This window comes from Podarcis tiliguerta, assembly GCF_965153285.1.
Source record: "Podarcis tiliguerta genome assembly, chromosome: 11".
Lineage (NCBI taxonomy): Eukaryota > Metazoa > Chordata > Lepidosauria > Squamata > Lacertidae > Podarcis > Podarcis tiliguerta.
This window is the reverse complement of record NC_139544.1, coordinates 35,960,208-35,975,674: the sequence shown is the minus strand read 5'-3', so window position 1 is coordinate 35,975,674 and position 15,467 is coordinate 35,960,208. Positions and strand designations below refer to the sequence as shown.

The following is a 15,467-nucleotide window of genomic DNA, read 5'->3' as shown; positions in this document are numbered from 1 at the left end:
CAGAAGCAAACTGGCTTATATCTTGGCATAAATGGACCAGAGGTGGTGGGTTGCAGGATATATCAGCATTCAGGGCTATTTTCCTGGAACCTTAGACAATAATTCACAGCTCTATTTTTCATTAAAGCCTCATAGATCAGACTCAGTTATAACCCAAACATGCATTTGGGGACCCATTTCTTAATTATTTGCTTTAAATTTGAATGGTAGTAGTGCTCTTATTGTAACCTAGCTTGGGTCCCAGTTTCACCAGTTGAAGATTATCATCCTAGATGACTTAGGTCCCACAAACTTTAGAGAGCACATTCTGTATGACACTTAAGGTCACTTGAGAATATACATTTGTTCATCATGTTCCCGGGGCAAAAGAATACATAAATCATGAAAACCTTTCCACTAGAAGTAAACAGACAAATAGTGAAATGGGCATTTATGTTTAGTCAGGTGACCAAGAGTTAATCAAGCCTTTTTTCTTCTTCTTCTTTTCTTTTTTAAAAATACTGAGGTTTTTTACTTGAGAATAACTCAAGATATTAATGTAAGTTAAAATAGATCCAATGAACTAAAATAGTGGGCGAGCTACTGGACCTTTATGTGTTTTGAGTCATGCACAGGAATATATTAACTGTCCTACAACAACCAAGATTCAAAGATTCATGTAAATCAATATCTCCAAATAGTGTTGCCCTTGGGGCAAGGGAAAGATGAGATGTGGAAGACTGGAAAGGAGACCTTTTTAGTTAGTTATTTCTTGATATATAGGTAATTTAAATTCAAGGGACCAATCCAGTTAGATCCTACTACGCTGCAGCTCTTGAGCATTGGAATGCTTCATTTTAAACTTACATGTGTTTTAAAATGCAGGTTACTATTTCACAGACGATTGCATGGATGTAAGATGTCAATAAAAGAATATTTGTGTGCATATTACTTCTAGTTTTGTATCTCTCTATATCATGGATAAGCCAGTCATATTTGCATTATCAGTATATTCTAACATTTGTATACTAACTTTCTCTTACTTGCATCCTCACTTTCTCTGATAGATGACAAATAATTTAGTAGTAGTTACCTTATCAATCAAATAAATAGTTAGGTAGATTAGGAATGTAGTAGATAGCATTTTGTTGTTGTTGTTGTTGTTAACTTGAACATGCCATCTGTTTTTGAATTTGAATTTGAGAAAAAGTGAGCTAGGAGGAGCCATATTAAAATATGCTCACATTCTTGAAATACATGCTACTTGGAACATAATTTTGAGGGTGAATTGACATCTATCCATCCCACAAAAATTCGTAGGCCAGTTTTGGAAACAAGATCATAAAAGGTACTAGCTTTGCTCCACCCTTAAAAAAAATACTAGCCAGCTTGCCGAGGAGGGATGCAGTAGCCTGTTGCTTTTCTTTGCTGCATGCACAAAGTGGACAGAGCGCTCCATCCCTCTCCTGTCAGCCTGCTCACTCAGCTTCATATGATCTCTTTTGGACTGTGGCAACCAGACTAGTGCTTAAATATATGATGCCCATAGATCTTGTATTTGTGGTGATTCAGAACATGCACACAGATATGTAAAATATACATGATGAAGCCTTAATCATTTACTGAGAAGAATTAAAGTGAGTATCGCAAAGGTATGGCGAAGTAGCGTAAAAAAGCAGTTGCAGTTTCTAAAATATTCCATCAATGGCATGACAACTTTGCCTCATAGTACGAACCATCCTAGTTAGCTTGTCCAGTAATAGCAATTTAATCACCATCTTGTGATCCTAGTTGGAAGGAAACCTGTTGCCCTCCCGGTATTGTTATGGATGATGGGAATTATAGTCCAAGCATTGGCCACTCTAGAAGGGGCTGATGGGAGTTGGAGTTCAACATTTCTGGATGGCAACAATGTTCAACTGGTTAAACTAAAGTAATGCTGCCCTCCTGTTGAGGAGTAATACGAACATGATAAATGAAGCATCATTGTTTATTACAGTAATGCCTCTTGTTATGTACCGTCCTTCTTGCAAACGCTTCGGGTAATGAGCTTTGCTAACCCAGAAGTAGGTGCTCCTGGAAGCAAGTGGAAGTCGTGCGCTAGAGGCAGGCATGCAATGGGAGGCCCCATTAGCGAAAGCACGCCTCATGTTAAGAACGGTTTCAGGATACGAACGGGCCTCTGGAATGAATTAAGTTTGTAACCAGAGGTACCACTGTACAGTGGTACCTCGGGTTACATATGCTTCAGGTTATAGACTCCGATAACCCAGAAATAGTACCTCGGGTTAAGAACTTTGCTTCAGGATGAGAACAGAAATTGTGCGGTGGCAGTGGGAGGCCCCATTAGCTAAAGTGGTGCTTCAGGTTAAGAACAGTTTCAGGTTCAGAACGGACCTCCGGAACGAATTAAGTACTTAACCCGAGGTACCACTGTACTGTTCTACTCTTTAGCTCTTTTTGTTAGCATTGGCAGCTGAGTTGGCAACAGAGCCAAAGTTTGATAAAAGAGTAATATGATTGGTATAGGACTATTTAGGAGGCTTGTGAAGAGCAGATGTTGGAACATATCAAACACAAAAAAGTTACATTGTAAAGCGAGCATGTTAACATTTCCCAATATTTAGAATCTTGTTAGTAGCATGAAGATTTTTTTTTTTTTAATGCTGGGTGCCCAGTTACAATATGTTTTGCATATGGATTTGGATACCAGAGTACAAAGTATTCACATGTCAGTTATGAAATGTATGTGTAAATTATTTTTCTCGTGGTACATAAAGGTATGCATAACTCATTTTTTGTGGGTTTATATGTAACCAGCAAACAAATCTAAATGCATGTGCCATTCATAATTGTCATATTATTGGAGGTTACCAGACTCACCCATTGAGTCTTTCATCCAACAGTTTCTGATGAACTAGGGCAGGAACTAGACAAGAATCTACTGAGAAGCCTCATGGCAGAGTGGCAGTGGTTTCCAATTCCCAGTTGCTTAACAATGGCAACAGCAAAAAGACTTCTGCTCCCAGTAACACAATTATACTGTTAAAAACCTTGATCTCTAGTCATTCTTTTGTAAATCTGTACTTGTACATGCAGCGCGCCCCCCCAAACCTACAGTAGGTAAAAAATGGCTGTTCCCTCTGAACCACCATGTTGTGCCTGGCTTTCTGCCCCTCACCTTCCTTTGCACCCAATCCAGTTTGTGGCTGTCAGGAGTCTGGTAAAATAACCAAGTATTCTGCAAGCCTGAAGGCTTACCCGCTCCTGGGCTAGGATCTCTCTTGTGAAGTGAAGGCTTCTTAAAACTGAGTATTTGTTATTAACTTCTTGTTTCTGTGCCGTATACTAGGTCTAAGTATGCATTTGATACTAATTTACCATTAGTTTGACTGTGATGATTTTATTTCAAGTATCTTAATTTTTCCAACGTGCATACCATTGAGGAAATGTATTTCACAAATGCATAAATTATTGTGTGTTTACTCATTTTTTATTTTAAGGTTCCCGTGGCTAGGGCCAGCATTCTTTGGCTTACTGGAGAATACTGTGAACGAGTTCCAAAAATAGCCCCTGATGTTTTAAGAAAACTGGCCAAGAGCTTCACTGATGAAGATGACCTTGTGAAGCTGCAAATTTTAAATCTTGGAGCAAAATTATATTTAACCAACTCAAAGCAGGTAAGAATGAGAGAAAACTAAAACACAAGTCTGTTTAGACATATTTACTAATATTAACTAAAGAGGCGTCAAGCTTTAGAGTTACAGTATTCATATCCTTTTAATAACCTTCTCCCTTTCCTTGGTTCAGAAATTCATCAGCATACCCAAGGTTAGTCATATAATAAAATGATTGAAAAGATGAATCCTAAAACATGTCTAAAAGGCCAAAGATATTTCCAAAAGAATTACAACCTAGGAACCCTGTGTACATTTAGTGTACAACCTGTTTGAGAGTGAAAAGATGCACCTTAATCCAAAGAAATACAGTTTCATACAACTTGGACATAATGCAAAACCCATAGATATTGGATTTATTCCAATATTGACTGAGCAGAAGACCACACCCTCCTCTCCACAGCAGTCTCTTGTATGGGCTCTGGTGCAGGCAACTGCAGGGGGAGTGACAATTTGCCCAAGATCAGGTGCAACTTTGGATTCTATCCTTCAGTACAAACTAATCAAACAGAACTCCATAACATTTTAAAATTACATGCCTCTGCCATTCAAATACTATAAATCTTCAGTTGAAATAAGATTTGAGAATCAATGAGAAGAGCTCTGCTAGATGACACCAAAGGTCCCATCTAGTCCAGCATCCTGTTTTTACAGTGGCCAACCAGATGCTTGTCGGAAACCAACGAACAGGACATAAGCGCTCTCCTCACTTGTGCTTCCCAGCAACTGGTTTTCAGAGACATATACTCCTTCTGACACTGGATGTAGTAATGTTATCATGCGTAGTAGCCATAAAGTCTCAATGGCAGCAGAAAAGTTCAGAATCTCCGCTTACAGTCATATACAAATAGGATTGTGGTTTATAAAATAGATAAGTCAATTTCAAACCGTGGGTTAGTTAAATATTGCCTATAAAGCAGGATTCCTGGTTCATATGTAACCCCTAAAGTGAAATTTGTTGAAAGCAAAATTAATCTCTCTCCCCTTCCCCCCCATTTTCAGTCATTATTTACCTTCATTGGTTCTTTCCCAAGTGCCCTTAGGTATTTATCAGATTTATCGGATCATCCCAGTTCTAGTATGATATGAGTGTGAAAAAATGCATCTATCTGCTTTCCATACTGCATCCATAATTTCATTCATCTCCAGAATGTCCCCCCATTTAGCTTTTTTTCTAATCTAAATTAAACTAAATAACCCAAACTCTTTAATCTTTAATCATAGAGGAATGATGCAGTCCCTTGATCATTTTGGGTTTATCCAGCACCTTCAAGAACAAGGGCAAATGGCCAGCCAGATAGCCTTGTTCCTTCTGCTCCTCAAAATCCACCTTATCTTCAAGCAGGGAAGCAATTGTAGTTGGTGGAGGGCAAGCAATTACCGGTTTTGAGAACTGATTTTAGGCCACTCTTTTTTTATCTGTTCCTTATGTTTGGGAGTTAACAGATAAACAGTGTTTAAGTGATTTGCTTCAAACTGTCAAAAACTTACTGAATTATGTCTGATCAACATTGTATGATTTTTATCTGCATTATTTCCTGCATTATTATATCTCCAAAATCCATGAGTTCATTAGTGTCTTCTAGGAAGAAAGGTGCATGAGGCTAAATGTCCTCTACCATCCAACATAATACTGTAGTCAGTATTCTGTATAGAAAGATTTTTACAGGACTTAGAAATTCATGTTTGGCTTTTTTGATTGGGCAGTGGTGTTTCAGCAATAATAAGTCTGTCAGATTTCCTTTTCACAAACTTAATGGGTCATATCCGAATGTAACTGAGTTTCAGTTGACATTTTGAAATCTAACCATCACCTGTGAGGCCATTTAAGAAAAGGGCTGCCTTGCCAAATTTTGAGTGTTTCCATGTTTTGATCAGCATAACAAACACTACATTTGTTCCAAATTTCTTCCTTCTGTTTCCAGCTGATCATTTCCCTTCTTTAGTAACTTTTCTACGCCCTTCTTTAGTCAGAGAGAAGTAGGCAGAAACTGGTCCTGACAGTGTCTGGCATCAGTAGCACTAAGAATCAGAACAGAATTGATGGGTTTGATCTGCTGTTTCAGCAATTTTCTGTTGGTTTCTCAGTGCTGGAAGCCCCTGAAATTTCCAACTTGCCTTAATATTCCATAATCAGTAGCAGCCACAATCATATGCCACTGTTTTCACTTAATGCAGTTTTGTAGTCAAAATAAATCATTCAAAACAACACTGAATTGCATTTCTAATGAAACAGTATATATTGAACTAAGGACTATTGGAAATCTTCAAAGAAAGATAATTTTCCATTTTACAGTTTATACTACTTAACATTCTTCAGGCATAATTATAGAGCAACAAAATATTCAATTCTGCATCATGAGAAAATTCCTTCAAAGAGATTGTGCTTTTTCAATATAAATCTTGCTGAGAAAAGCATGCTTATATATCAGAGTTTAATTCTGTGAATTTGAAGGATGTGTCTTTTTATAAACTCAAATAAGATTTGCAGTTTTTCTTCAACTGAAGAATTATAACATATGCATATTTTACTTTTAAGTGATACAGTGTTTTGATCTTTGTATCTATTGCATTTTTGTATACATTTATACAAAATGTATTCCGTGGACTATTTGTATAATGTTTCCAATTTTCTCTTACGCAGTTATTAAGGTTAACATGCATTGGGTAATTTTAATAATTAATATTCCTACACATCAAATTAGAGAGTCTGGTTATGCTATAAAAAGCTGTGATAATATAACCGGCTTTTACGTATATAAATAAATGACCAATATTACCAGAAGCTTTAAGCTGTGAGGGGGGAAAGGGAAGAAGTCTTTTATCCTGGTTTTTAGAGGGCATCAGCAGCTTGCTTTTATGAAAAAGTAACAGCTAAATGCACTGCAAATAATTTGCAGTAATCCAGTTCAGTGATTCATGTGTCTGCTTTAATGGGTCATAATTCAGAGTAAAGTAACTGAGTGCAGTCAGAGTGCAGACACTGCTTATGCCAGGGACAGTATCTCTTCATAAAACACACCTCAGCAGAAGCAGTTTGCCAGCCTCCTAATACCCTCTGATGTTTTGATGTCCTGCATATTTTTCCGATTAAGTTTTGAGTGCCATGTTTTTAGTTGTATTTCCACATTCATTATTCTCACGTAGGCCCTTCAGCGGGTTTGCCATATATGATTATTTTTTTAATGATGCCTTTCTTTCCACTTCAGCAGTTTAATAATCTAGCACATGGCTGCTTCTCAGTACTCAGCATTCACCTCCCCAATACAGAAGAGGACATGTGCGTTGGCTTCAAAATTCCATTTACTGCTTTAGAAATGCATATTCCCTATGGAACAACATTTGTTTGACATAACCATTCATTTTTATTACCTCTTTAAATATGTTTATCCAGAGTTATCAATAATCATAAATAACTTGTATTCTCTTCTTGCCCTGTTTTTCACAGACAAAATTGCTTACCCAGTACATATTAAATCTCGGCAAGTATGATCAAAGCTACGACATCAGAGACCGTACAAGATTTATTAGGCAGCTCATTGTTCCAAATGAGAAGAGTGGAGCTTTAAGCAAATATGCCAAAAAAATATTTCTGGCGCAGAAGCCTGCCCCAGTGCTCGAGTCTCCTTTTAAAGGTTTGTCAGTCAAATTTTCTACCAAATCTTATTTGCAGATCTGCAGATCTGTATTCTTAAGTCACCAAAACAAGTTTTGCTAAATAGTCTGCTTACAATTTGTAAATGAGCAACATGATTTTAGTTTCACAATTTTTTAAGGGAAAGTGGTCAACTCTAAATTCTTTCTTACTCTGACATTTAATGATATCTGGTAATCCAAAATAATTTAAAAACTTAATTTGTAATGTCTATATTTTACCTTTTCTGAATAATAAAAACTGCTATGTTTGTACTAATCATAGTCCGTATAGAAAGGTCTTTGGCCATTCACAAAACTTTGAACTTCTAGAGTGGCTTTTTTATTATTATTGAGAAGCATCAAACTAAAGTTACTTCCAGATTAGGTTTGTGTTTGGTATATTAGGATTACTGGTATTTTTGGCTCCTAAGCCATTTTATAGACTAAACTGCTGTGAGTTACACCCTCCATTGCTCCCTGTTCTATTTAAAATAATCCTGTGGCCCCGGTTAGTAATTTTATTATGTACATTATCTGTTTTCTTAAAAAAATCATACTTTGGTATTTTAATCCTGCTTTAAACTCTGAAAGCAGCACTCCTTGCAAAGAAAAAACTATTAAAATTCTGGATGTGTTTGTGCCAAGACATGTATATGGATTATTTAACTGTGCTGTCATTCTTAATATTCACAGTAAAGTAATTTTTAGAGAAGCTACATTTCAGAGCAACACCTCTAAACACACTGACTGATTAGCTTTTTTATTGACCATTATGGGTGAGATTATTGTAATCTATGGACTGGAATCAGTTTTTTGACCTATGAAGAGCTTCCTAGTTTATATTTATTCCATGACATTTGAGGTAATGTAACGCCAATTACCTTTAGTCCTGATTAAGATTGCTCTTTGTGATATAGAGCTCATGTCAGTATATTTTTCACCTCTTTCCCTCCCCCACCCCCAACAGATAGGGAGCACTTCCAGCTTGGTACTTTGTCTCATACTCTGAACATGAAAGCCAATGGCTATATGGAGTTGTCTAATTGGCCAGAGGTTGCACCTGACCCTTCAGTGCGAAATGTAGAAGTAATTGAGCCGGTATGTTGACTTTTCAAAATAATATTGTTGTTTTGGGAGCTTGGAATTATGCAAGTGTGTTTAGGAACAGGGGGGTTACTTTACTTATCAAGACTTCCAATTGGGTTTCAATAAACTTATTGTAAAATGTCCTTTCAGCTGCTGTTGGCTACTTTGAAACCCTTCGTATTCCTCTGCTGTATCTTCTTTGTATATATTTTCTTTCCGTCCCTCTGTTTCCAGCTTTGCTTGCTGGTATATGAGTACTTCCAGTAATTAATTCAGCCTTCCAAGTTTAATCTGAATATCATGTGGTTTACTAGGATTTGCAAACATCAAGCGATTTAATACCTGTTCTTAGATAACTGCTAATGCATATTCGCCTTTCAACACCACCCAAATGCTCACAATTGGTCTAAAATAGGTAGTTGAATTGGGGCTATTGCTTAGAGATGGCTGCCCACATCTTGATTATTGAAGAGAAGTTGTGCAGCTTAGTGGATTGAGTCTAGGTAGATAACCTTTTAGCAGGTTTTCTTATTTTTATTTTTGTTTGGTTGGCATAACAAAGTTGGTTTCCTTCCTCCTTACCAGGATAAAAATGTTCTGCTATCGGAGCAGAAGCAAAGCCAGGGCACATGTTGAAGTATTCCTTCTATTATTAAACATAATTATTGATCAGAATATTCATTAATTTTTCAAATCAAATCTTTATTGTTGCCGTCAGAGACCAGCACCAAGAAAACAAAAAATGAAGGACATAAAGCACATCAACCAAATGTGTATAATAGAGTAAAAGAGAATAAAATATAATAGGAAAGAGTAAATAATAAATAAACATTTCAGTCATTTTTCTTTATTTTTTGCAAAGTAAAGATAGATGTGTTTACAGTTGACACAAATAACTTGTGTTGATGAGATAAAATTGTATTGTGTTTTTAATATTTTTTGTTGTAAGCTGCATTGATTATTCTAACTTTTTGGTATAAATGTTTGTTTAGGAGTGCTCAGTACAATTCCCCTTATTTATATATTAGATTATATCTTGCTTCTGTGTGTGTGCATGCACTCCTGTGTGACTGGCAGAAAAGAGAGTGTTCGTGGTTGTAAATAGAATTTATCACAACTTTTTAACTATGTGTTCTTCTTTTAAAAAAAACATGAATAGGCAAAAGAATGGACTTCAATATTAGGGAAGGAAAAGAAAAAGAAACACACTGATGAAAGATTCTACTCTGAATCAGAAGAGGAGGAAGATGAGGAGGAAAGTGATGATTCTTCTAGCAGCAGTGACAGTGGTATGTGTGGATAAAGAAAGATTACAGTTCAGAACTATGAAATACAGACTGTGTTCCCAGTATGTCCCAGTATTTAAACCCATTAATTTGTGTTGCATGTGAATGATTTTATCTTTTGAGTAAGAAAAATTGTTGAGTACAAAGCTAAACTTGTTTATTCAGACGAAAATAAAATGGACTTCAGAGACTTACTCCCATGTGTGTAGATTCACATCATGCTCATACCTATTCCTGTATCTTGGTGCATTGACTCCTTTAAAATACTCAGAAAATTTTTATTTTAAAGTACAAAGTAATAAAAATAAACTAGTTAAAAACAATAGTTTAAATACAACAAATAACATTTTAAAACCACATTAAAATGTTGATTGCCCTGGTAGCAGCCCAGTTGTCAAAGTTGTCTGAATGCACCTTGTCTTCTAAAGAGGAAGGTCTTAGCCTGCTGGTGGAAATATTACAAGTAGGGAGCTAGCTGAGAGGAAATTCAGCAATCTGGCATCAGCCACAGGAAAAGGCTATTAATGTAGTAGGGGCTTCATTCACTCCATACGTGTGACCTGTTGGAGGGTATGCTAAATAGAAATATGCCAGAAGTGTGTGTCATATTGAGCTTCAGTAAAAATGGGAAGTTAACATATATTTACAAGTCAGTAGGAATATTAAGATATGATTTTAGGATTTCATTTCTGTGTATGGGTGGATATGGTTATCTGTCTGCGATATGGGAGAGTTTGCTACTTTTCTACTTTCATTAATTCTTATTGAGTCCCCTTTGTACTAGGTGATCAGTAAATCATGTTGGCATCAGATATTACTTTCTTAAAGTGAATTATATAAAAATAATATATTCGCAGGTGGCGCTGTGGGTAAATGCCTCAGCGCCTAGGGCTTGCCGATTGAAAGGTCGGTGGTTCGAATCCCCACAGCGGGGTGCGCTTCCGTTGCTCGGTCCCAGCGCCTGCCAACCTAGCAGAAAGCACCCCCAGGGGCAAGTAGATAAATAGGGACCGCTTACTAGCGGGAAGGTAAACGGTGTTCCGTGTGCGGCTCTGGCTCGCCAGAGCAGTGATGTCACGCTGGCCACGTGACCTGGAAGTCTCTCCGGACAGTGCTGGCCCCCGGCCTCTTGAGTGAGATGGGCGCACAACCCTAGAGTCTGTCAAGACTGGCCCGTACGGGCAGGGGTACCTTTACCTTTACTAATATATTCAGCAGGCTTTTTTTCTAAATCTTTGCAAGAATCCAAAATTGAAGACCATATATAAAATATGTGGTGAAAGAATTTTAAAATCTGTAATGCTATGCAAGCCTTTACATGACTCTTCATCTTGGCCATGTTGGCCATCCAAGCCATCGCATCTATCATTTGAATCTAAGAAATTGCTCAAGTACAGGTATAAATAATATAGGTACATGTACATATAGACATAGAAATTACATGTTTTTGAATCGAGTTGACATACTCTCCTGAACACTGAGGGCACAAGAGAAAAAACGTTAGGGATTATTAAGGCTTATAACTAGAATCAATGGACTGAAACTGGGAAAGTGTACCTTTAAGTTAGATATTAGAAACACTTTCCAGCCGATTAGAAAACGAATAACTTGTTTAAATTCCTGATTAAATTGTCATCACTAGATGTGTGTTCAAGAATAGATTAAATACTTAAATGTTGAAGATGATGCTACATTAGAACAGAGGAATGAAGGTAGAGGACATGGGAGGTCATGTCTAATTTCCTTCCTCTTCTCCACCCCCTTGGGGTATGATAGCCACAAACCAGATTATTGAGTGCTTGCATTTTTTGAATAAATCGTTGTAGAATTATAAAAGCAACATTTTATAGCAGCCAGCCTTCACAGTTTTAAGTACGTGGATTGTGCCAGGGTGCTTAAACACCAAGTAACTTAAATAGCTTTATTAAGTTATTTACTTGAATTGCTTACAAATGAAAGGCTTTTCGTTTTGCATTTTAGAGAGTGGATCTGATAGTGAACAAGAAAAAAAGGAAGGGGAAGAAGACAGCAGTGAGCAAAGTAGTGAGAGCTCCTCTACTGAAGATGATGGTAACAGGAAACCAAAAGCCAAAAGTGGTGTCTCAAAAAAAGGGACTGCAGTTTTAAAGAGGTATGTAGGGGTTTTTTTTTGTTATGACAGGTAGCAAATTGGAATGTTGATGCTACAGTGTCTGTGGAAAGAACACATTAATGTTTTTCATAATGATATTATCTTTGGAAAGATGCTATCCATTTTCATCTTTTCCATTATATATGTTATATGTAAATTTAGCAGCTTGGGTTTTTTTTAATGTAACTTTTGTTGAATATTTAGGTGGTGATCTGAGTGTATTAACATAACCTTGGGAGGCTGAACAGTTATCATGCCACTTTATGAAACACTTAATTACCTTATACAGCGATTTTGCTGAGGGCTAAAATTAAATCCTTCTATATCTTGCCATTATGCAACTAAGGCAATTGATTTTTCCCTAAATAATGTTATATTAAAAGGATTATGATCCAGATATTGGAGGCAAGGGCCGTGAAGGGAGACGGTCAGAAGCTGCTTAAGTGTGAGGGCTTTTTAAGATTGCCTATTACTAACAGAGTTAACATGTATTAAAATATCATTAAAATTTTAAGTAATTGGGGCTAATACCTTGGATTGTCTGAATCTGTTTCTTCCACTTCTGTCAGCAAGTGGCCTCTGCAGACATGATCGCCCTTTTACTCTGTAGCCTGCTGCCAGCTCACTTGATGAGTTTGCAGCTCAGCTCAGTCGTGGCTGACAGCGCTGATTGGGGCGCAGTACGCACTCTGCTCCTTTTATTACAGACAGTAATTAAAGCAGCTCGCCCTGCCACTTCCATAACAAACACAGCATAATGCCCTAATTATGACTTTATTAATTTAAGTCAGGATTTAATGATTTTAAAAGTGATTTATATTGTTTTTCCTGTTCAGAACAAATGAAATCTGTAGGTTAAATTAATACAGGCTTTTCATCATTGCAAAGTTAAAAAGCTAGTTACTAGTAAATTTTTTTCATTAGATTAACATCTGAAACTCTTAAGCAGTAAGGTAAACAATGATTACCTATCAAAACTGAGTAATGAAATAAGTTTGCCCTGAAAAATCATACCTTCAAATTAGAAATTTGTATGTATTGAAAATAGTTTTCTTTTACTAAAGGAATATTGGGTTTACATTGAATTATTTCTGGAATGAATGCTGCCATTTAAGTCTCAGGAACTAAAGAGGTAAATAGAGATATAACATGAAGAAGAATTGTAGATGGATGGTTGCATTTCCAGTTAAAGCAAAGCAAGTTGGAAAATGAGAATGGATTTGCATATTTCTCACATTGCTAAGTTTGTATTAATACTCTGCTGTGGGGCTGTTTCTTTCCCCATTTAAACATGGTTCCTAGAAATAATAGCATAATGCCAATGCTTACTTTAACAAATATATTAGCAAATGTATTCAGATTTATGGCTAAATCCTCCCCTTCCTTAATAATCAAATGTCATTGTTATAATGACATTTAGTACAGAAATTTTTGCTCAGTTTTAAAGATTGGTTCATGTATCATGCTTCTGAAATCATGCCATGTAATTTAGTTTAGCCATTCCCAATCTTGGGTCCCCAGATGTTGTTGGACTACATCATCCACTGGACTTGCTGGCTAGGGATGGTGGAAGTTGTAGTGCAACAATATCCGAGGAGCCCAGGTTGGGAAAGATTGATTTAGGTGCATGGGACCTGTAAAAGGTTTAGTGGGTTGCAAAAAGCAACTGTCTGCATAGCCCATGGCACATGCTTATAGGCCCTGGTTCAAGCATCATGAACAAATCATGGTTTAGCCACCAGGAATGTGGTGCTCCTTGTCTCCTTGTGAGCACTGATTCTCTGTTCCACATCATGGCTTGTGGTGATGTATTAGACAAATTATGGTTGATGAATTAGATGAATTATGATGAATTAGACAAATTATAGTTACTGTTAACATAGCTTGTCTCCAAGCCAGAGCTGAAAACCAACTTTAAACCATCTCTACTAGGTATGGCTATTGTGCTCCAGAATATGGCAAAGGAAACTGGTATATACAAATTGGAGCATTCAAGCCCATAGTACTCCCCAATAGACTTCTGGTTTCTTTGCTCATTCTTACAAAAGGAGGAGCCAGGAGGCTTTGTGTAACACCCAGAGGCTTGTAAAGGTAAAGGGACCCCTGACTGTTAAGTCCAGTCGTGGACGACTCTGGGGTTGCAGTGCTCATCCTGCTTTATTGGCCGAGGTAGCCGGCATTTGTCCGCAGACAGCTCAGGTCATGTGGCCAGCATGACTAAGCCACTTCTGGCAAATTAGAGCAGAGCACGGAAACACCGTTTACCTTCCCTCCAGAGCGGAACCTATTTATCTACTTGCACTTTGACGTGCTTTCAAACTGCTAGGTTGGCAGGAGCAGGGACCAAGCAACGGGAAGCTCACCCCATCGTGGGGATTCGAACCGCCAACCTTCTGATCAGCAAAGCCCTAGGCTCAGTGGTTTAGACCACAGCGCTACCCACGTCCCTATCCAGAGGCTCATACCTGTTCACTAATTTGATATACAGTCAACACTACACCGCCTTTTGAAAGAGCTGTAAATAGGTTAATAATAATGCTATTGATAATAATACAACATTGGCTCATTTTATAGATTTCATAACTTTCTCTTGAGTTTCTTATGCATGTATATTATATTTAGTGACTTGGATGGCACAGAAGAGAATAAAGTGGAATCTCAGACAGCTCTAGCTTCTTCAAATTCAGAATCTAGTTCGGCTGAGGAAAGTTCTTCAGACTCCAGCTCAGAATCTGACTCTGAAAGTAGTTTGGAGACTCGAAAAAAAGTGCATACTTCACTTCCTCCCAAGGTATATCTTTAATGTTATATAAGTGTTCATAAGTAGAGTTATTGAAGGTGCATTTTGATTGCCTTTATGACGTGTAGAAACAGGACGTATCAGGAAATGTGTAGATTTGTATTCTTTGTTTTTGATTGGAGGTCCTTTGCGAAAACATTTATTGCAAGTTAATGAAAATTAATATGCTGTTACTTTGCAATTCTAGAAGGAGACTTTTTATAGGTGATGATTAACCACTGCACAATACACTAATGGAGTATGTCTCAGTTTCCGTTATATAAAATATATGTTGTAAAGCACAAGAAATTATAGAAGCCTTTTTCACTGGAGATGAACAAATGCAAAGTGATAAAAGTTCTGATTATAATATTCAGTCAGTGATGTTTTGTTGAGCTTACATATCTGTATAAACTTTTATCTGAAAATTTACAGTCCAGGGTTTAGATTCCCATCATTCTCAGAGGTTTATGTTTGGTAGCCACATTGAAAGTAAAGGATATAACCTAGTAAAAATGAATAGTGGATAGTTCCACAGTGGCATATATTGTAATATTAGCCTCTTTTAAGTATAAACGCTTAATCACTGTGTGTACTCTTACTTTCACCAACATGATTTGGACGTAATTTGCAAACTTGTGCAGCAGTCCTTGTAGTTTTTGGCAGTAGTAGAGTGGCTGGACTACGTAGAGAGAATGAAGGCCTCCATTTGATTTTTTTTCTCCTTACAATCAAGTGGTATATAAATTTTATGAAATAAATTATATTGAGACATTTATGGCAGTGAGTTAAATAGCCTAGGGTTTGTATGGTCGGAATTCTTGGTGATGATGATGATGATAGTCACACAGATTGTAGATTTCTTATGCCCAATTAATAGAAGTCTCATTTTC

At 37.0% G+C, this 15,467-nt stretch overlaps 1 protein-coding gene across 3 annotated transcripts in view; it reads left to right on the top strand.

The window, feature by feature from the left end:
- Positions 1-15,467, top strand: part of AP3B1 (adaptor related protein complex 3 subunit beta 1) — a 138,078-nt gene that overhangs the window by 69,861 nt on the left and 52,750 nt on the right. For all 3 annotated transcript variants that reach the window (XM_083403726.1, XM_083403725.1, XM_083403727.1), the window contains 6 exons: positions 3,483-3,659; positions 7,105-7,291; positions 8,260-8,390; positions 9,538-9,667; positions 11,645-11,795; positions 14,418-14,586. In XM_083403726.1, coding sequence (XP_083259852.1) covers positions 3,483-3,659; positions 7,105-7,291; positions 8,260-8,390; positions 9,538-9,667; positions 11,645-11,795; positions 14,418-14,586 — 945 coding nt within the window. The remainder of the gene's footprint in view (positions 1-3,482; positions 3,660-7,104; positions 7,292-8,259; positions 8,391-9,537; positions 9,668-11,644; positions 11,796-14,417; positions 14,587-15,467) is intronic.